We start from the raw sequence: 23,343 nt of genomic DNA on the forward strand, positions 1-23,343 counted from the left end.
TCTGTAAACTGCTTAGAGTGGGCTGTAAAGCACTGTGAGGCAGTGTATAAGTCTATTGTTATTGTTATTATTCTGAACAGTCTAAGTGGGAGGTTTCACCAACTTTTGTTTTTAAACTTTCACCAACTGTCTCTGGCCAATAAGACATTCTGTGTGTACTCAAAGCAAAGGAATTGAACAAGCATTTTAGCTTATCTCTCTGCTTCCCGCTGCCAGCTGGTGAAGGTCAATCCTTGGCTACATGCAATGTTTGTTTGCTGTTTGAATTCTAAATCCATCATTTAATCATTTCCATCCTCTTGAGACCGGACTCCTGTAATTTAATTGAGACACGGTTCTCATCTAACAGTAGCCAAAGTTGAAATTGGTAGGGTTCAGAAACCCAAGGTTAAAAAGTAACACTCACACTAAATTTGACAGGGTTATCATCTGCACATTTCTGCCTCTCTTTGATTGTTTGTAACCTTCCATTGAGCGAAATAGTGCACTATAGAGCAGTGTTTCTCAACCTTGACAATTTTAAGGCATGTGGACTTCAACTCCCAGAATTCCACAGCCAGTCAAGGTTGCGAAACACTGCTATAGAGCAAAAAAAAAAAAAAAAAAAAGGGGGATCAAAGAGCCACCTGGTAGATAAAAGGGAGATAGCCACGAGACCTGGGGAAATATGAAACCTATGAGCCTCCTGCTCAGAAAAGACAGAATCTTTTCCATTTTGGTGAGAAGACAAGTAGGACACTTGAAATCAACCTCGATTAGAAAACAGTGTCTTGTTGCAGGAATTGTGTATGTCTAGTCTAGTGAAAAGAAGGACTATGATATGAAAGCAGTGTTCCAATATTCAAGGGGCTGCCCCAAAGAAGAGGGGGTCAAGCTATTCTCCAAAGTCCCTGAAAGCAGGGCAAGAAGCAATGGATGGAAACTAATCAAGGAGAGAAGCAACCTAGAACTAAGGAGAAACTTCCTGACAGCTAGAACAAGTAACCAGTGGAACAACCTGCCTCCAGAAGCTCTGAATGCTCCAACACTGGAAGTTTTTAAGAAGAGACTGGACAGCCATTTGTCTGAAATGGTATAGGGTTTCCTGCCTGAGCAGGGGGTTGGACTAGAAGACCTCCAAGATCCCTTTCAGCTCTGTTATTCTGTATTCCTGAAGCTTTCAAAGCAAGCTTTTGCTTGCCGTTCTGAACAGGGTGAAAATGATAAAGAAGCTTTTGGAATTTTGGAGAACAAATCTGAACCTGTGTCCGCTGAACAGGAATTGCTTTTCGCTACCTGAAGGAACTGGTTTGATTTTCGATCTCCCTGGCCAGAGTTATTGAACTGGTTGTTTCCCCTCAATCCCCATTGTCCATTCCATTCCCGAACTGGGTGTATTTTCCTTCAATAAGTGGGCTGGAAGATTTTTGGGAAGTTGCCGTAAACATGCATAGTTATGAATGGTCATTTGAGTTTCTGTGGGAAATGATTACAATCACACCATTCATCCTTGAACTCAGTGGCACATATCAACCCATTCCTGTATCCCAGAAAATGATGTCCAGCCACTTGGCCAGGATGGACAGGAAGACAGGGCAGCCAGATTTAGGGGGGAAAAAAAACATGTACTCCTTGAAAAACCAGAAGTGCAAATTGCTTATCAAACAAAATAATTTCCGTGAGAATTCAGTGTCCAGTTGGATCTGAAATAAATTAACATCTATAGCTACAGATGATTATAAATTATCGCCACCAGCTGGATAAAGTGTCGTAAATATCATTATGATAATCAGCTGGCAAATCTTCAACATTATGATATTATTCATCAGCTAAATGATCATAAATATAACAATCTGCTGGAGCAATTACCTCCATGACTTCTGCAGAAATGCAGTCTTTTACAGAATCAAGAATACAGTTCTTGCATTAGTTAAGAAAAATAATTCTTAGATCCTCCCTTTATTTTGCGCAACTCAAAGTGGCGTACTGGATGCTCCCACTCCCTATTTTTACCAGCACAATAACCCTACCAGGTGGATCAGGATTGATCTAAAACGTGGTTCTCAACCTTTTAATGCCGCGACCCCATAATACAGTTCCCCATGTTGTGGTGACCCCCAACCACTTATACATCAGGGGGTGCCAGGGGCGTGGCCAAAGAAAAGGGGGAAAAATGGCAGACAGCCTTGTTTGGCGACCCCCGTGAAATGGTCGTTCGACCCCAAATGGGGTCCCGACCCACAGGTTGAGAACCACTGATCTAAAATCTCCCAGCTGGCTTCCGTGCTTAAGGAAAATCTGGAACTCGCACCCTTCTGCTTTCTAGGCCAACTCTTCTTTTTAAAACTATTTTTCCAACCTGATCCAGCTCCAACAGCTGGGAAACAGTGACTCCACCTTGTTTCAGGAAAAGAGGACCAGAAGCAAGCTGCTGAGTCTTGAACCATCATCCGTTCGTGTCAGGGAGGCGCCAATAATCAGATTGTGAGAATCTGGTTAACTCCTGCTTCTGCTTTGTTCTGTTTCCCCTGGATTCATCCCTGATATCCTGCTCATCACTTGTTTTCAGTAATCACACTAGCTTATACACTGCTTATAATAATCACACAGCCATCTGTCATTCATCACAAGGTCAGGAGATCTTGCTTGGAAAGATGGAAAATTTGATGTTTCCCGTTGCAGCTTGAAAACACAAGACTGAGCGTGGCATGGATTAGCCCAGTGGTTCTCAACCTTTTTAATGCTGCAACCCCCAACCGGTCGTACGTCGAGGACTATTCAACCGGTCATAAGTCGAGGACTACTCAACTGGTGCAGCACCGTTTGCAGACTGGGACTTTTGGCAGGCTCAGCAGGCAGAGACAGCCTGGACAATTCCTATTGGCTTTTGAAAGCCAATAGAATTAGACTCTATTCAAGAGAGTCTATTCTATTGGCTTTCAAAAGCCAATAGAATAAAAGGGAGTAGCACAGCTAAGGAAAAGGGGGAAAAAATGGCGGACTGCGTTGTTTGGCGACCCCCGTGAAATGGTCGTTCGACCCCAAATGGGGTCCCGACCCACAGGTTGAGAACCACTGGATTAGCCTCTCTCACAAGCCTTCTTCTTGCAAACTAACTAACCAACTAACTAACTAACATCTGAGGATCAGCGAGCCATCAAGGTCAGGTGATCAAGATCAGGGAAGAAAAGAGCAACCAAGATGATTAAGGGAGTGGAGGATAAAACATACGAAGAACAGTTGCAGGAATTGGGTACATCTAGTCTAGTGAAAAGAAGAACCGGGGTGACTTGATAGCAGTCTTCCAATATTGAGGGGCTACCACAAAGAAAAGGGGGTCAGCCCATTCCCCAAAGCACCTGAAGGCAGGAGAAGAAGCAACAGATGGAAACTAATCAAGGAGAGAAGCAACCTGGAACTAAGGAGAAACTTCCTGACACTTAGAACAATTAACCAGTAGACCAACGTGTCTCCAGAAGTTGTGGGTGCTCCATCCCTGGAGGCTTTTAAGAGGAGACTGGGCACCCATTTGTCTGAAACGGTACAGGGTCTCCTGCGTGATCATCGGGCTGGATTAGATGACCTCCAAAGTCCCTTCCTACGCTGTTATTCTGTTATCCAAACCGGCTTGCTCCACCTTTTGCAAGAACCGATGCATTTGTGTGATCAAATGCAGCCCTTCCTTCCAGATGTCTCTTCTTTCAATCCACCTTCTTGTTCAAATGCTTTCCCATGCATTGAAGGGAGGGTTGCAAATGAACCCTGAAATTTTGGGGGTGATACCCCCCCTACCCCCCCCCCCCCGGCTATCAAATCTTTCCCCAAGGAGGGACTCTTTGCTGACCATTTCTCTTCTTCCCAACATTTTCATTTTCTCTGCAATGGCAGTTTTGATCCCGGCTACTTCTGAGCAACACGCTCCGGTTGTCTGAATTGTTCAACCAGCTTCCCTCTGCTCCTTCCCTCTGCTTTTACTGGCTGCTGTTGCTATTATGGACTATAAAACCCAAAACTATTACAGTAATGGCAGTGAAAGATGTCCCTTTGAATGCTTTCTCGCCCGGAGTTATTAAATATTTCTGCCTTTCTGGTGGTTGCTAAAAGGACATTTCCTGGCATCACCGAGACAAGGAGATGGTGAGATGGGCAACAATGCAATGAATGAATGAATGAATAATAAATAGAATAAATATGTGGCCATTTCCTTAGTTGCAACTGCTGAGAAATGTCCTTCAAGATCAATCAATCCATCAATCTGTTTATTACAGCCGTAAGGCCAGACATAATCAAAATGTATAACAATAGTAACAATTTTACTTCCATATTTACAGGATATAAAACCACCAAACAATCAATATAGTATAATCCAAAATTCTCAAAATAAAACATCATATTAATTTTTTTTTCAGACCTTAATAATGGTGCGACGTATTGTGCAAACGGTGGCACAAAAGATCTGGAAGCTACCCCTTGCCATCTTATTCTCCTAACTCCAACCCGTAGTAAGAATTTAAAAAGCTGTATAGGTGTGCAAGATCACAACTCCTGAAAAGAAGACTCCTGCTTCCTCCCCTAAGCTTCAGCTTTTAGGATCTGTCTGATCAATTTAAACTTTTAGGATCGATCAATGATTTGATTTCCCCAATTTTTGGCCCCCAGCACAAAGGCTTTTAATCCATTTTTTGCTCGTTTCCTCTCCATTCCTTCTTTTCCCATAAACATTTACAGAAGTCTCGGCCTTCCTCGGTTTTGGTGTTAATCCGTGTGCAATTATTGATGCCCTTTTATGATTCATATTATACAGCTTAAATGGAAAATGAGGCATCGGAGAACTCTCAGGGCTGGGCTAAAAAATCATTTGACTTCATAAATGACTTAGGGCCGCTCCTTGGAGCAAATGCCATCGTAGCATCCTGATCATCAGAAGATCAGATTTTGGGTGTGTGGCGACTAGCGTTCGCTGAGGACCATGGCACTGTCCTGGGGTCATGGGATAAGGGCAGCCAGATTTGCTGAACGACCACATGAATCGTTTAACAACTGCATTGATTCACTTAGCAACTGTGGTTAAAAAAAAAAAACAGGCAAGATTCACATGGAAATTCTAGTCCCAATTTATATTTGTGAGTTGAGGATAGATAGATAGGTAGGTAGATAGATAGATAGATAGATAGATAGATAGATAGATAGATAGATAGATAAACAGACAGGTAGGTAGATAGATAGATAGATAAACAGACAGGTAGGTAGACAGACACAGACAGACAAATGGGTAGATAGATGGGTAGATAGATAGATAGATAGATAGATAGATGATAGATAGGTAGGTAGGTAGATAGGTTGGTAGGCAGGCAGGAGAGAGAGAGAGAGAGAGAGAGAGAGAGAGAGAGAGAGAGAGAGAGAGAGAGAGATACTGTATATACACATACACTGTATGTATTTGTGTGCTTCTATCATCTTTCTACTTATAATCTGCCTGACTGACTGTCTACCTCTCTCTCTCCCCATCCATCCATCCATCCATCCATCCATCCATCCATCCATCTATCTATCTATCTATCTATCTATCTATCTATCTATCTATCTATCTATCTATCTATCTATCATCTGTCTCTTCCTCCCTCCCTCCCTCCCTCCCTCCCTCCCTCCCTCCCTCCCTCCCTCCCTCTTCTTTCTTTCTTTCTTTCTTTCTTTCTTTCTTTCTTTCTTTCTTTCTTTCTTTCTTTCTTTCTTTCCTCTATTCTCTCATCTGTCTCCTCTCCCCCTGGCTCTCATCTGCCTGCCTGCCTAACCACCTAACCTACCTACTGACAGCTAGCACCTTAAGAATACCTATGTGAGATAGGTATATAGAGAGAGATTCTATGTCTGTAGCTATGCCTGGGTGGTGGAGGGGTGGGACCGTCCAGAGAGAGATACTCTAAAGAAGCTTCTGGGACGAGAGGTGAAAAGTTTCCGGGGGGGGGGAAAACCCCCCAAAGTCTAGTTGCCTTTTGGAAAAGCATCTTGGGGGGACAATCCCAGGACCCGGAGGATTGAGAAGCTCTCTAGACATAGAGAGAGAGACCGGATTAAGGCATCTATATCAGACTCCACATTCCGCCCCCCTCCCACTTTCTTTACCTTGCCCCGCCCCCGCCGGGGTTTGCCAGCTCATATAGCCGCTTTCAGCTTTCACTCCGGTTTCCAAAGCGAAGTTCGAGACAGGTCCCCCGAAGTTAGAGACGCTCAGCATGTTCCCACCTCCGGAGCAACGCGGCACCGCAGTCTCGGTCGCCCGCCGACTGCGGGCGCTGCTGCTGGTGCTGCCGGCGCTGGTGCTGCCGGCGCTGCGCTGCGCCGCCGTCCCTCACACAGCCAGTCCCCGCATCCTGACCGGGGCGCTGGGTAAGCCGGGCGGACGCGTCTCCGGGGCGCTGGTGGGAGGGAGAGGGTAGTGGGGCTTCTGGGGAGGCGGCGACCCCCCTCTTGCGAGGCCGTCCCCCCACCTGTTCGGTTCGGGAGGAGAATTTTGGGGAGGGGGAGGAATCCGCGGGCGAGATGGGTGGCTGAAGAAAGGAAGGAGGGAAGGAAGGAAGGAAGGAAGGAAGGAAGGAAGGAAGGAAGGAAGGGAAAGAATAAGAGAGAGAGAGATATTGAGAGAAAGAAAGAAAGAAAGAAAGAAAGAAAGAAAGAAAGAAAGAAAGAAGAAAAAGGAAGGAAGGAAGGAAAAGAAAGAGAGAGAGAGAGAGAGAGAAAGAAAGAAAGAAAGAAAGAAAGAAGAAAAAGGAAGGAAGGAAGGAAGGAAGGAAAAGAATGAGAGAGAGAGAGAGAGAGAGAGAGAGAGAGAGAGAGAGAGAGAGAGAAAGAAAGAAAGAAAGAAAGAAAATGAGGGAGGGAAGAAGGGAAAGAGAAGAAGGAAGGAGGGAGGGAGAGAGGCTCTCCATTAATCCTGAACCTCACTGGGAGATGGAACCAGATACAAACAAAGCAACAGGTGGGCTCCTTGGTGCTCTCTGAGCGCGATTCCTTGCTTGTAGACGTTTCACTACCCAACTAGGTAACATCATCAGTGCTGGTAGGATTTGCCCTCATTCTAAGAAGGATGCACCCACTGCCCTGCTTGCCTTGGCCACAAACGTAGCCGACCCCCGTTGACTCACCTTGTTACTGCAATAATAAAACTTTCTCTGCTGCATCTCTTTTCCTAACAGTCTTGATTGGATGGGTGGGAACAGGAAAAACAAACAAACAAACAAACCACTTTTTTCTCTAGCCCTGCAGCTGGCAAGGTGAGGAGGCACCTACAGGGGTTTCTAGGGGATGTGCTGGGAAACGAGAGAACGATCAAGAGCTGTAGAAAACGCCCCCCCCCCTTTTCCTAAAACCCTTGATGCTTCTCTCATTTCTGGCTAGCGGAGATTCGCTTGCTGTTCAACACTCTCTGTAAATAGCTCACCAGAGGAGGTGCATGCAAAAATTTCTTTAGGAACCGGTTCATATTCTGGCTGAGTTTTTTTCTCTCATCGGTGGCGTTCTAGGTTGTGTGGGACGCCAGGTGTGGATGGAGGGTGCGTTTGTGAGCCTGCTTTGAACTTCCCCCGTAGCTTTACTTTTTAAGAGGTCAAAATAATGTCATCTTTAAGGTGCTCTTTGTGGGTTCAGCAAAGTCTCGCTGGTGATGTGAGATTTATAGCCGGGCAAAATGATCCGTGAATGTACCGAACATTGATTTTTCTGGGATGCGTTCTCTTTCCGTTATATTTTTGTGGTTGCAAAGAGTTGCCAAATCGGATTTTATCCATCCCTGGTTACTTCCATTAACTTGGCCACCGGCAGTCCAATTGTCGGGGAGAATATGTTAATGTTTTCCTAAAATGTGTGTGTGTATTTCCACAATGTGTCAAGGAGGCAAACTTTCTCTCTCTCATCTGCTTCCAAGATCTGTATCTCCAGTAGGAGGCATAAATAGGGATATGTACAACCATTAATTCCAACAGACATTATCAATTCACACCTTGGCTCAAAGAAATCAAGGATGACCAATCAATCAGAAGTTTCTCCTTAGTTCCAGATTGCTTCTCTCCTTGATTAATTTCCATCCATTGTTTCTTGTCCTGCCTTCTGGTGCTTTGGAGAATAGCTTGAAACCCCCCCCCCTCTTCTTTGTGGCAGCCCCTCAAATACTGGAATAGTGTTATTATGTCTCCCCCCCCCCAGTCCTTCTTTTCTCTAGACTGGCCATACCCAAATCCTGCAGCCGTTCTTCGTATGTTTTAGTCTCCAGGCCTTGGATTATCTTAGTTGCTCTTCTCTGCACTTTCCCCAAAAATCTCAACATCTTTTTTGTAATGTGATGATCAAAACTGGATGCAGGATTCCAGAGGCGGCCTTACTAAGGCTTTATAAAGCGGTACTAATACTTCATGTGATTTTTGATTCTACATAATCAAATATTTTGACCCCCATAAAGGCAATTTCACTTCTATTTGGCAAGTGTTTGTTGGATGTGGATTCCTTTTGGGAGAGAAATCGACCCGTTTCCCCCTTCAGCCAATCAGGTCAGAGGGTCATAAGAGAGAAGGAATGAATACCAAGGCATTGATTTTCAGTGGTAGACTGCTCCTGAAGCTGGAGGTTAGGGATCACTTGTACAGAAGCCTTTAATTTAACCTAGGCTTCTTTCATTTGTCATCCAAGGCATTGATATTCAGTGGTAGACTGCTCCTGAAGCTGGAGGTTCGGGATCACTTGTACAGAAGCCTTTAATTTAACCTAGGCTTCTTTCATTTGTCAGCCTGGAGGAGAGGGGTCTCCGATCCTCCAGAACTCTTCCGAGTCCAGATGAGAATTGCAACTGTGAGACGAATCTAACTGCACACTGTGGGAGTTAGCGTTGTGTATTTGTGTATTTGCCTACTGCAGTGTCTAACCTCTGTTAGAGGAGTTATGTCAGATCAAACTGCCAGGCCCAGATGGGAATGACATAATAAAAGATGCATCCTGATTCCCGAGATGGGATTACAAGGTCTCCAAAGGATTTCCGTGCCAGCTGAATCAACCTTGCTTACGAAGAGAGGATTATGATCTTATTTCTTGGCATGGCAACCTTCTGTAGCTTTTGTTTTCTGATCTCAGTGCTGCACACTTGGCATAAACGGCCTTGGAATTGTTGATTAAATCCAATTTACGGGGATCCCACTGCCCAGGGATCTGCAGCTTGCAGAATTTTGATAGGTATTATAGGAATATAATAGGAAAGGTATTATAGAGAGAAAGAGTAATAGTAGTAAAGTTGGAAGGGACCTTGGAGGTCATCTAGTCCAACCCCCTGCTCAGGCAGGAAACCCTATACCATTTCAGACAAATGGCTGTCCAGTCTCTTCTTAAAATCTTCCAGTGTTGGAGCATTCACCGCTTCTGGAGGCAGGTTGTTCCACTGGTTAATTGTCCTCACTGTCAGGAAGTTTCTCCTTAGTTCTAGTTTGCTTCTCTCCTTGATTAGTTTCCATCCGTTGCTTCTTGTCCTGCCTTCAGGCGCTTTGGGGAATAGCTTGACTCCCTCTTCTTTGGGGCAGCCCCTGAGATACTGGAAGGCTGCTATCCTGTCCCCCCTCGTCCTTCTCTTCGTTAGAGAAAGACCGGGACAGAGAGCTGGAGAGCCAAAGAAGCTTCTTCAATGAGAAGAGAAGCGAAAAAATCTTCAGTTGCCTCTTGGAAAAAAAAAAGCATCTTTGGGACTTGGATAGAAACAGGCAAGAACTGGGCAAAGAATCCTTCCTCAGTCATCGTTGTCGTTTTAGTCGTGTGGGAGGTGATTCCCTGACCAGAACTGATTTCCTTGGAGAAGAGATGACACCCATCTCTTCTCCAAGGGGTGGACTTCAACTCCCAGAATTCCCCAGCCAGCATGGGAGTTGAAATCCACCCCTCATAAATGTGCCAAGATTGAGAAACATTGGATTACTCAGTCCAGAGATTGAAACAAGTGTGAGAAAGAAACTCAAAAAAAGTACCTCTTGGTTTTATTTAGTGTATGATGGGTCAGAAAGAATTTCTTTCTTTCTTTCTTTCTTTCTTTCTTTCTTTCTTTCTTTCTTTCTTTCTTTCTTTCTTTCTTTCTTTCTTTCTCCCTCCCTCCCTTCCTTCTTCCTTCACCCCTCTCTCACTCCCTTTCTCCGTCATTGCCTATCTTCTTTCTTTCTTTCCTTCCTTCCTTCTTTTTTTCTTTCCTTCTTTCTTTCTCCCTTCTTTCCTTCCTTCCTTCCTTCTTCCTTCACCCCTCTCTCACTCCCTTTCTTCGTCATTTCCTATCTTCTTTCTTTCTTTCTTTCTTTCTTTCTTTCTTTCTTTCTTTCTTTCCTTCCTTCCTTCCTTCTTTCCTTTTTTCTTTCTTTCTTTCTTTCTTTCTCCCTTCCTTCCTTCCTTCATTCCTTCCTTCATTCCTTCTTCTTTCACCCCTCTCTCACTCCCTTTCTCCGTCATTTCCTATCTTCTTTCTTTCCTTCCTTCCTTCCTTCCTTCCTTCCTTCTTTCCTTTTTTCTTTCTTTCTTTCTTTCTTTCTTTCTCCCTTCCTTCCTTCCTTCATTCCTTCTTCTTTCACCCCTCTCTCACTCCCTTTCTCCGTCATTTCCTATCTTCTTTCTTTCCTTCCTTCCTTCCTTCCTTCCTTCCTTCCTTCCTTCCTTCCTTCCTTCCTTTTTTCTTTCTTTCTTCCTTCCTTCCTTCCTTCCTTCCTTCCTTCCTTCCTTCCTTCCTTCCTTCCTTCCTTCCTTCTTCTTTCACCCCTCTCTCACTCCCTTTCTCCGTCATTTCCTATCTTCTTTCTTTCTTTCTTTCTTTTCTTAAAAGGACAAGGTAGGGTTAGGGTTAGCAGAAATTTGCTTTGCAGAGAAACATTGTGGGGAAAATTTGTGTACGTAAAGAATATTTGATCTGCTTTCAACATACATCTTCCTTCTTCCTGCTTCCAAATTTTGTAATTTTGTATTAAAGCTCTTCTTGGGTTTTTTTTTTTTTTTTGGCCTTGGTTGTTGTTGCATGCAAGTTGAATAATCCAGATCTGATTTCCTTCCTTTATTTCATGCACACATAAGTGTATACATGGTACAGTAAGGCACAGGCTAAGATTTGCCTGAAATATTTCTGAGAAATGTAGTAAAATGTTTTCCGGTGAGGTTAGTCAAGAGGCAGCAAAATTACAGTTTCAAATTGAACAATTTAACACATCATTTCACAACTCCTGAATTGCCACAAATTCATCTCAGGAGGCCAAATGGCCCAGAGTATATTTTGAGAGCTGGCTCTTTTATAGACGCAGGAAACGGGTGTGTTTAACCAGTCAACAAAGAATGCACCCTTATACGCCCCCCTGGGATATTTCCTGAATAAAACATGGACATCGTTGTGATTATAATGACCCTTTTAAAAAATAATCACCACACCACCAGTAAGGTGATTTATAGAAAGTCCTTCGCTTACAACCCCGATGGAGCCCAACATCGATGTTGTTAAGCGGGTTTTGCCCCATTTTATGACCTTTCTCGTCACGGTTGTTAAGTGAGCCATTGCAGTTTTTAAGTTAGTCAATCGGTCCTTCTGTGAATCTGGCTTCCCCCGTTGACTTCGCTCGGCAGAAGGGCACAGAAGGGGGATCGCGTGATGCCGGGAGACGCTGCAACTGTCGTAAATACGAATCAGTTGCGAGTTGCATGCAGTATCGATCCTTTGGTTGGGTAGCCTCAAATATTGCAAGCCCTGATCCGTGATGCAATGGGAAGAAAGCGTGAATCGCCACCACCCAAAGCCACCCGCAAGCATTCCTCTAGCCTGACTTGGTGTGTGGGTGTGTGAATCCAGTTAGTGAGATAAACATGCAAAGAATTCAGAAAGGACTCTGTGGTCTTAAGGGAGTGTAAAAATATTTTATTTATTTGTTTGTTTGTTTGTTTGTCTGTCTATTTTATCTATCATCAGTCTATCTATATCTATCATCAGTCTATCTATATCTATCATCAGTCTATCTATCTATCTATCTATCTATCTATCTATCTATCTATCATCTGTCTATTTATCTATCATGTCTGTCTGTCTGTCTGTCTATCTATCTATCTATCTATCTATCTATCATTAGTCTATCTGTCTGTCTGTCCATCTGTCTGTCTATCCATCTGTCTATCTATCTATCTATCTATCTATCTATCTATCTATCTATCTATCTATCTATCTATCTTTAGTCTATCGTCTGTCTGTCTGTCCATCCGTCTGCTTGTCTGTCTATCTATCTATCTATCTATCTATCTATCTCTATCTATCTATCATTAGTCTATCATCTATCTATCTATCTATCTATCTATCTATCTATCTACCTACTTACTTACCTATTTATGTACGGTAGGTCAATGTTTCTCAAGCTCAGCCACTTGAAGATGGGTGGACTTCAACTCCCAGAATTCCCCCAGCCAGCTTGCTGGTGGGGAGAGGAATTCTGGGAGTTGAAGTCCCAATGCTGGGCGCTGAAGTCCATCCCTCTTCAAGTGGATGAGCTTGAGAAACACTGAGGACGAAACCATCCATTAGACTGTGGGTGTTACAAGTGAACCAGTGCTTTTGAATGGGTCAAAGGCTAACTGGGATTGCTTCACCTCTGTGGGGGTGTCCATCTTTCATGCACTACTCCTGCCTGACCAGTTTGCAGAGATCCAGAACCTCCCTCCTCTTTTTACCTTTTCTCCTACTTCGTTATCTTCCTGATCTTCTATCTTCTCTGAATTCCCCTTATGAAAAATTCCGAGGAGAGTGAGGCTGTCCCATGTTATCTTTATGGCTCAAAGTTTAAACTATGTTCTATTTCAACCTCCTTCTCAAAGGGTGAAGGTGATTCTCCCGACCCCAGCATGGCCATTTCTCTAAACCTTTCCTGCCCACGTTTATCCTGCAATTTAGCACACAGCCTTTGATCTTCTGCTTTTTCTTTACTCAAAGAGCTTCTGGAGGAAAAGAATGCATAATGAATGAGTAAATATAAAAGAGCTACAATGCTACAAAGTATTTCTTAGTGATTGGTTCTGAAGTTATATTTTTCCCCTCAGTCCTTCTCCAATGCTGGCCTGTGCTCACTCTTTGAGAAAAAAATAAAACTTCTGCACTGTGATAAAATACACAAAGAAAAGTCCAAAGTCAAGGTGTGCTAATCTTGACTTTGCAAAGAAAGTTCTTCCACAATCCAACACTGTTGGATACGATCCCATCTTTAGTAGAAATGTTTATTTGATGTAACTTCAGACGGGTCGTCCAACCACTTACACCTTATGGTTTGCAAAGTGGAATTATTTGACAATCTGTATCTCCAGGGAAGTGCCTGAACTAAGACTAAAGTGTAAATGAACCCTGGGTGTGTGTGAACACTACTTCTCATGCAGTTAAACAAACTGATCCCAGATCCAGCCATGTCTCACAGAGGTAACTTGTTTAGATTAGTGTTTCTTAATTTTGGCAACTTTAAGATTGTGTGGACTTCAAATCCTAAACTGGTGGTTCTCAACTTGTGGTCCATGGACCCCGGGGAGGGGCTACAATGTTGTCACAGGGGATCCATGAAGCCTTGAAGAAATGTTACAATTTAAATCTTGAGTTAAGCCTTGGTGGTCCGTGGCCATGATCTGTGGCCACAAAAAATATTCAAAGGGGGTCCGTGAGGAAGAAAAGGTTGACAACCATTGTCCTAAACCAGGGGTCTTCAAACTTGGCCCTTTTATGACTTGTGGACTTCAAGTCCCAGAATTCGTCAGCCAGGCATGCTGACCCCTGTCCTAGACAGTCCCAGTTGGCATGCCTTAAGATGTGTGAACTTCAACTCCCCAGAATGGCTGGCTAAGGAATTCTGGGAGTTGAAGTCCACACACCTTGAAGTTATCAAGGTTGAGTAACAGTTCTCTAGATCAGTGTTTCTCAACCTTGACAATTTTAAGGCATGTGGATTTCAACTCCCAGAATTCCACAGCCAGCATTGCTGGCTGTGGAATTCTGGGAGTTGAAGTCCACATGTCTTAAAATTGTCAAGGTTGAGAAACACTGCTCTAGATGCTATGGACAAGCACTCCTATAATCCTGTTCCAGGTGGATCATGATAGTTGGGTCTCCTCAGAGTTCCAACTCCTGGAAAACACCAGATCAGAGGAAATTCTGCTAAAATACATTCTATTTCCCCTATCTGATTTTGAAGAAGAGAGATGCCTGGAAGAAATTATAAAAGGGCTGGAATCCACCTTTCTGAAGTTCTAGAAAAAGTTGAGACTGAAAACGAGAAGTCTTCCAAAACTTGTATTTCTCTAACTTGGTATAGCTCAGACTCTCATATAGAAAAATGCCCTATTGGCACTGTAGATGCAACCTTGATCAATTTACATATGTCGCTATATTTGGCATCTTGGCTTCCTGCTGAAGCAACTTTGGTTCAAGCCTTTTATGATCATGATTTTTCTTTTGTGCTGTATTTCATCATGTAACAAGGGTGTTTATTTCCTGATGTGGCAGGAAATAAATAGTATTGTCTCTTTTCCTCTACATACATACGTATATGTATGTGTGTGACAGAGAGAAAGCGAGAGAAAGAGAGAGAGAATGATTCATAATAATGTAAGGGGTTGTGTTTGTCGAGATAAACTTGCTGAGTGAGTTTGTCAATTACTAATTTGATCTATAAATACTCCCCCCCCCAACTCATGTTATTTATTAGAGTTTTAAATCACCCAAACACCGGTTTGGGGGCAAAATTGCTGAGAGTCATTGTGGTTGTAATTTGAGGATTACTTGTATGCAAGAACTGAGCTTCACTGAATCCCCCCTATGCCCAGATACCCACAACAACAAATCCACAACAACAACCTGGTAAGGTATTCCATCCTAGGAGAGTTTGCAGACTTTGACAAAGCCCATTCTCCTTTCAGACCTGACTCAAAGACAGCAGCGTGTGGTGTTGACCAAAATTCTTCTCTAACCTAGATTTGATCACCCGATTTCTAGAAAGAGCTGGGCGGTTAAGGCCACAGTAACCTTAATCTCTAATGAAAGGCTGTTTTGCGAGTAATTAAACCCACATGACCAACGAGTCACATGTGGAGCAGGAGAAATGGAGAAACTCTTCACCAGTTCTAGGATCTACCGTACTTTCTAGTTAGGGTATAGAGCAGAATATCTATGTGCAGAAGAAGAAATCTGTGTAAGAGATACACACACGCGCGCTGAATCATGACTAAACACAAAGAGTCAGTTGATCACCATGACTAATGTTGGCTGAACATAGTTGACTTGTGGTTGGCAAGATAGCTAAGAAATTGGGGCATCTCCAGATGTCCATGATACTGTTGGTTTTCTAGGAACTTCTGGGCTTGATAAGTTTGCTTCCTCAAACTTGTTCCATTCCCTAATTTATTTATGGATCTGTTCGGTTTCTATAGCCGCCCAACTCAACCAAGTGACTCTGTGTGGCTTACCGTTCTAAAATGATAAAAACCATTAAAAAACAGGAGAACAGTTAAAACACCCCCAAAATAAATAATAAAAGCATAGGGTCCTGGTCAAGTCCTGGTTGACGTAATAGGGTCCTTTTGAAAAGCTTGTTCATTCCAGCATTTGACCTTGGCTTACCACTCTTCAATGCCTTGGTAAGGCCACACTTGGAATACTGCATCCAGTTTTGGTCACCACGATGTAAAAAAGATGTTGAGACTTTAGAAAGAGTACAGAGAAGAGCAACAAAGATGATTAGGGGACTGGAGGCTAAAACATATAAGGAACGGTTGCGAGAATTGGGTATGTCTAGTTTAACGAAGAGAAGGACAAGGGGGGACATGATAGCAGTATTCCAATATCTCAGGGGCTGCCATAAAGAAGAGGGAATTAAGCTATTTTCCAAAGCACCTGAAGGCAGGACAAGAAGCAACGGGTGGAAACTAATCAAGGAGAGAAGCAACCTAGAACTAAGGAGAAACTTCCTGACAGTGAGAACAATTAATCAGTGGAAAAGCCTGCCTCCAGAAGCAGTAAATGCTCCAACACTGGAAGTTTTTAAGAAGAGACTGGACAGCCATTTGTCCGAAATGGTGTAGGGTTTCCTGCCCGAGCAGGGGGTTGGACTAGATGACCTCCAAGGTCCCTTCCAACTTTACTACTACTATTATTATTATTAAGATTCTTGAGAGATCCTTGGACTGAAAGGAGATCACATCAGTCAACCCTAAAGGAAATCAACCCTGACTGTTCTTTGGAAGGACAGATACTGAAGCTCAAATACTTTGGCCACCAAATGTGAAGAGAGGGCTCATTGGAAAACACCCTGATGTTGGGAAAGATGGAAGGCAAAAGAAGAAGGGGACAGCAGAGGATGAGATGGTTAGATAATGTCACTGGCACACTGGGCATGAGATTGGGCAATCTCAGGGAGAAAGTGGGGGATGGGGGCAGCTGGCATATTATGATCCATGGGACTGTGAAAAGTCGGATACAACTTAGCAACTAGAGAACAACAAAATGTTGATTGGGCAGAGATGATTTGTAAAGATAAGTGGGCCTGTTTTGAGATGTTTGGTAAAAGACTTTTCCTATGTTAACTGTCTGCAAAATCCTATATTTTTTCATGTTTCATTATCCTTACAAGAATAAACCGTGTCTAAATCCTCAAAGGAGTTTAGTTGTGGAAGCAAATCAAAACAATAAGAAAAACACCAAAAACCAACAAAGTATGTGACAGGGAATGTTTAACATCAACCTCAATTTTTAAGCATCTATTCTTGGCCTTCTAAACTAAATGGAGTTGGAACCAGAACTGCACTTCCTAGCTGAGTTTTATTTGTTTTTTTTAGTATTGCATATATACAGTATCGCCATGAAGGTTATTGCAAAATGTAACCACAAATTGAGATCCTGTATATATTGAGAAACGTTCTGATAGGAACATCATTTAAATTGAGAAACATAGTAGAGAGCCCATATCGCCAGTGCTAATTAAAAACAAAATGCTGCAGACATTGCAAAGGTTCATTCCCTGATGACAAAGATGAAACAAGCAATGTTTCTAAGATGCTAAGCCTGTAGCATTGCCCCTGTTACTTCCTATATCACACCAAGAAGATTGCACAGATATGTCCATGTTGGTGAACAGAAATAGAGTTTGACTCAAGATAGCTTTTATTTTTTTTTACTTTCTTCTTTGATTAGTCAATTTCCTCTAGTTCTTTCTCAAAATATGCCCTTTCCATTTTGAGTTAAATAATGCTCACTGCTATTGATGAGATGGGATGCTGAAGTCTTTCTCCATTCCCAAAGTCTCAACTGACTAACTTTCCTTCTTTCTTCTATTTTTTTATGACATCTGTGGTCCTCTGTGCAATAGCTTGCTTCACCCTTCATGCTAACCATGGCTTGCTTACCTGTTTTGCTGAACAGCCCAGACTAGGTTAACACATTGTATTAAGCAGTAGTTTTGCTCAGTTTATATCTTAGAATGTTTCAAGAACCTGGCCATCATAGTTTGCAAAACATGGCTCATGGCTTAGGTTGTTGTTATTCAGCACATTGAGGGTAAGCAACCGTGCCTTAGTATGGCTGAATCATTTGAATCCAGACACTATATAATTTGATGTTAATTTAGGGTGATTTGTGAATTTTGCCAATTAAAACATTGATGAACAATGTTGTTTACTCAGAATATGCTGTAATATTTTGGCTGTAGACTTTTTTTTTAAAGGAAAAATCATGCCTCAGCAACATTTAACACCTTGTTTTATATATAATTGTTTTTCAAAGGATAAGAGAGATTTTCTTCCCTTGTTTGTTCTGGTTCTTATCTTGCTCCAAATGTTGCCTTTTAAAGGAAATAATTTTATTCGGTTCAAAACGAAACAAGAACATTCTCAACTTTGTGAATAACAAAGCAACTTTGATGCACAACGGATGATGATCGTTGTGTTCCTTATTTTAAAAGAAAAGTTGGAAAACATGTTTCTTCTTTCAGTTTTAAAGACTTTTTTCCCTACCCTGTCTCTTGGGAAACAGGTCATGCGTGGTTAAATATGTGTTTTTTTAAAATGTATTTCTTTAGTTTGGCTGAAGATAACTTCAAGAAGCTTTAGTCCTTGACCTGAATGAACTAATTGTAACAGAAAATGTTTCTCTTATGTAACTGCCTCTGGGCAGTGGTGTAATTGACACCTGATGCTAAATGTTTGGTTGGGTTAAGGCTTGGTACGTTGTGCAAACACACAAACCGAATTAAGGTCAATAATTAGATTGAACAGATTGGGTGGAGTCAAGCACAAGTTGGTGCACATTGAAAGGTATTGCAATTTATTGCTTGAGTTTTCCCAGGTCACAGCCTACATCAGTATGATATAAATACCTTTAAAGAAAATTAAAGTCTTCAAAGAAATTCTTGCATCTGTATAATACAGGTCGTCCTCAACTTACGTTGGTTGCTAAGTGAAATATTTGTTAAGTGAGTTTTGCTCAATGCTTTTTCAGCATTGAAAAAGTGAATTGCAAAAAGGGATCACGTGACCCAGGGATATTGCAACCATCATAAATGTGAGCCAGTTGCCAAGCATCCAAATCAGTGGTGGGATTAAAATATGTGAACAACTGCTTCTCTGTGTGGATGCTGCTTCTGGAAGTCCATTCTGGGCCTGGGCAACAAAAATTTAGCTACCAGTTCTGCTGAAGTGGTACGAACTGGCTGAATCCCACCACTGGATGGATGGATAGATAGATGGATGGATGGATGGATGGATGGATGGATGGATAGATAGATAGATAGATAGATAGATAGATAGATAGATAGATAGATATGATCAGCGGTGGGATTCAAATATCTGAACAACCGGTTCTCTGTGTGGATGCTGCTTCTGGAAGTCCATTCTGGGCCCGGGAAACAAAAAATTAGCTACCGGTTCTGCTGAAGTGGTACGAACTGGCTGAATCCCACCACTGGATGGATGGATAGATGGATGGATGGATGGATGGATGGTTGGATGGATGGATGGATGGATGGATGGATAGATAGATAGATAGATAGATAGATAGATAGATAGATAGATAGATAGATATGATCAGCGGTGGGATTCAAATATCTGAACAACCGGTTCTCTGTGTGGATGCCACTTCTGGAAGTCCATTCTGGGCCTGGGCAATAAAAAAATTAGCTACCGGTTTTGCCAAAGTGGTGCGAACCGGCTGAATCCCACTACTGGTTCAAATGTAAATCGCGTGACCCTGGGGATGCTGCAGTGTGTAAGTGTGAAAAACGGTCCTAAGTCACTTTTTTCAATGCCGTTGTAATTTTGAATGGTCCCTAAATGTGCTGTTGTTAAGTTGAGGGCTAACCATATATCTTGTGCTATAGCCAGTATCTCACTTTAATGCAAGAGGAGGTATGCGTTGAATCTCCTGATCAGCCCTTCTTTAGAAATGGCATAGGGGCAGCAATCCTACTATTTGCAAATGGGACCGTTTATAATAGTATAAACCATACTATTTACATAGAAAATTGCAGCTGCCTGACGGTCAACACCACAGTATCCTTGAGAATTGAGAAGCACCAGAACATGAACAAATATTTCTGAAGTTGTTTAGCAGCTTCTCCGAGCTGGTTGTTGACTTTCTCCCTCAATAAACACAGTTCTCATCAGAAAGATAGTCTACGTGTCTAGCCAGCGGTGTGGTCTTGACCACATATTTTAATTTTAGATCGGTGTGCTGTGTCAGCCTTGCAACACTGTGTTGGTGGTGGAACCCCACCGCCCAGACATCTTAATAGAAATGGAGAATGTTTTTCTCCCTTTCTTACAAAACTTGAACCTGGATCAGAGGTCCAAGAAAGAATTGGAGGAAAGAAGATGATGAATGCTGCCGTGAGATTTTTTTTATTAGTTTATAATAGAAAATACAAAAGAAAATTGTAGGAAAATAGGGGAGGGAGAAGGGAAGCGAAAAGTTGTAGGGAAAGAGGGGGGGAAGAAAGAAAAGGAATTGACTTCTGATTCCCTTTGGTGCAGCAAAATAAGATAATAGCATCAAACTTCAACTTTTTACTTATATGTATTAGTATCAACTAGCCGCTTTTAAAACCAGAAACCTATCTAATCGGTAAAACCCACAATCAAACTTTCATTTTTTTTTCTTCCTCAAGCACAAAGTCCAGAAGTGGTTTCCAAGTAGAAACATAAATAACTGTATTTTTTCCCTTAATAATGCAGCCCTGAGTTTTGACAGGAAAGTGAAGATAATAATAATAATGATGATGATGATGATAATGATGATGATGATAAAGTTGGAAGGGAACTTGGAGGTCTTCTAGTCCAACCCCCTGCTCAAGCAGGAAACCCTATACCATTTCGGACAAATGGCTGTCCAGTCTCTTCTTAAAAACTTCCAGTGTTGGAGCATTCACCACTTCTGGAGGCAGGTTGTTCCACTGGTTCATTGTTCTGTCAGGAAGTTTCTCCTTAGTTCTAGGTTGCTTCTCTCCTTGATGAGTTTCCATCCATTGCTTCTTGTCCTGCTTTATGGCTAATAAAACAACCTGGAAACCCCACTCGGAGGTACCCAAATAATGCTTGTTTGTTGAAATGTCTAATGCCTGACAGGTCCTTCTTGGGCTATCTTGTGGGCTTCCAGAAGACCACTGTAGGAGACAGGATGCTGAATTAGGTGGACCTCTGGATTAAGCCAACAAAGGTTGTTCGTGCCACTCTCTAAATCAGCATTTCTCAACCTCAACAACTTTAAAAAGTGCGGGCTTCAGCTCCCTACATCATTCCAGTCCACCAAACCTGTTTAAGTTGCTAAAATTAAGAAACCTTGACCTCAGTGACTGGAGACAAGGCCTACGATTTTGCTTCAAAAAGAAAATTTAATTTCCTGATTTTGAAAGGGGGGAGGAAACACTCTGCCCTTCTTCAGAGGAAAGAAAAATTCTCCCAAAGAACCTTTCCAGGAATGAAAATACTTCCCTTTTCCACAACAGGACAATGTTTTCTTTATCTCCTTCTGGGCTTGGTTGCGCCACCCATCAGTGACTCTTAGACTCCTGGCAGCCAGCAAATCTTGACCACAATTCTTCGGAAAGAGCCTTGTAAGCTCATCCATTCCAGCTCTGACTAACTTTTGGCTGACTGTCAGGTTGGAAGGAAAAAGCTGTATTCTCCCTTCAAGGGCATTGTTGTTTTTCCATTTTCCGCATGAGTAATGGTGCCCACCAAGGCAAACCACTCAGCTTCTTCACATTCACCCAAGAGAGCATGGGTGGTCACAAGGCGTGGGGGCAACCGTAGTAATAAAGCCAAGGCTAAAAGTGTCCAGAAGTTTATTTGTGTCCTACAGAGAAAGTTCTGGCTTTGTGTAGCATACATTCTACAAAAAGGGGATGAGGTGGTCTAGCAGTTAAGATGCTGGGCTTATTAGCTGGATGGTTGGCAGTTCGAGACCTGAGCGCTGTGCGACGGGGTGAACTCCCGTTCCTTGCTCCAGCTCCTGCTCATCTAGCAGCTTGAAAGCATGCAAATGCAAGTAGACAAATAGGTACCACTCCCGTGGGAAGGTAACAGTGTTCTGTGCACCTTTGGTGTATAGCCATGCCGGCCACACAACCTTGGAAAATGTCTTCAAACAACGCTGGCTCTCTCGGCCAAGAAACGGAGATATGCACACCCCCTGGAGCCAGGCATGACCAGACAGGGGAAATTTTTACCCTTTACGTTTTTAAAATTTGATCATGTTGAGATACCTGGTTCTTGGCTCAGATGAGTGCTAATTGTGGTTTTTTTTCCCAACAAAACATCATTCAGCAAAAGGTGGCTTACAAAAGTGTGTGAATCTGCATAAGGACATTGAGATAGAGGTCTAAGTTAACCTTTCCTCTGTCTCTCTCACTCTCTCTCTCTCCCTGCTTTAGTCCCTGAAGTACTTTTTTCCTAGTATTTTCCTTCAAACGTGGCTTATGTCAAGCCCCTGCTGCCAGAGAGGACAGCTGGAGCTTCGGAGGCTGCGCTGATGCGTCTGGAGGGGGCAAAGGCGGAAATTGAACTACGGCTTTTATCTATACGGACCGGGTGCTGGCTTGCTGATTGGGGTGGGGTTGGAGGGCGGGCACTGTCTTCCTGACAGTGAGAACAACTAATCAGTGGAACAGCCTGCCTCCAGAAGCAGTAAATGCTCCAACACTGGACGTTTTTAAGAAGAGACCAGACAGTCATTTATCCGAAATGGTGTAGGGTTTCCGGCCTGAGCAGGGGGTTGGACTAGATCAGTGGTTCTTAACCTGGGCGATAATGCCCCCCAGGGGGCAATTTCATTTTTCAGGGGGGCAATGGAACGAAAAGGGGTGATGCGGGGGCGAAGGAATGAAAAGGGGGCGATATGGGGTGATGGAGCGAGAAGTTTTGGGGACACTTTTGAGACTTTTTCGTACAGTGAATCGCTGTATATCTGTCGTACAAAAAACATCAGATCCAATTGAATTGTGTTTTCAAATGTTCCTCCAGCTAGCTTCAGTACAGAACGCCGTACATATGTGAAGACGCATCGCTTATCTTCATGCGCATTGCATGAAGATACAATGCGCATGAAGTGGCGTGCCATCGGTCAGAATATGGGAGATATGGGAAAAAGACTGGAAATAAATTATTTGCATCGATATGTCCTGATGACAATTTTAAAGAAAACAAAAAAAGTGTTTGCATAAATGGAAGAATTATTTCCTATGTTGTGATTGAGAGGTTATGTTGGGGGAGGGGGGCGATGACAACTTCCTCATTGGTTCAAGGAGGCTATTTGTTCAAAAAGGTTAAGAACCACTGGACTAGATGACCTCCAAGGTCCCTTCCAACTTTACTACTACTATTAAAATCATGTAAGGCACTGGCAGCAATTCCACTCCCAGTGCTGACTTTTTCTTTGCATTAAAGTTTGATGGTCACCTGTTCCTTCTGTGTCTGGAGTTTGTCAGCAGCTGGCAGAGGACAGTTGACAGCTTGTTCTCCACTCATCGTGGTTTTCCTTTACTCAGAGCAGATGCTGTACTTTCTCATCCCCCATCAGCTCTTCTTCTCCCGGGTCTTTTCGAGCAGGTGCATTAAGGAGGCAACCACAACGGTTCCCAGCTTTAAATTTTTAAAGATCACTAACGGAAGGTCTGAGCAGATGGTGGAGAGCACCAGCAGATGCAGAGCTGAATTTGGCAGTGATTTGAATTTTGTGTTTATGTGTGTGTGTGCATGCTTTTAAAATAAACTTATTGTGTCCCTCCGGAAACTGTGACATTGCCTCATGGCTTCCTGGACACATCTAGGCAGGGATTTTTTTTAGGAACAATGCAGGCGTGGTTGATCTTG

At 42.8% G+C, this 23,343-nt stretch overlaps 1 protein-coding gene across 1 annotated transcript in view; it reads left to right on the forward strand.

Annotated features, from left to right (window-relative positions):
- Positions 1–5,787: 5,787 nt before the first annotated feature.
- Positions 5,788–23,343, forward strand: part of SEMA7A (semaphorin 7A (John Milton Hagen blood group)) — a 36,958-nt gene continuing 19,402 nt past the window's right edge. The window contains exon 1 of the mRNA XM_039337553.1: positions 5,788–6,366. Within this exon, the coding sequence (XP_039193487.1) occupies positions 6,213–6,366 (154 nt within the window). The 5' untranslated portion in view covers positions 5,788–6,212. The remainder of the gene's footprint in view (positions 6,367–23,343) is intronic.

This window comes from Crotalus tigris, unplaced genomic scaffold, assembly GCF_016545835.1.
Source record: "Crotalus tigris isolate CLP2741 ecotype Arizona unplaced genomic scaffold, ASM1654583v1 scf7180000017683.1919423, whole genome shotgun sequence".
Classification (NCBI taxonomy): domain Eukaryota; kingdom Metazoa; phylum Chordata; class Lepidosauria; order Squamata; family Viperidae; genus Crotalus; species Crotalus tigris.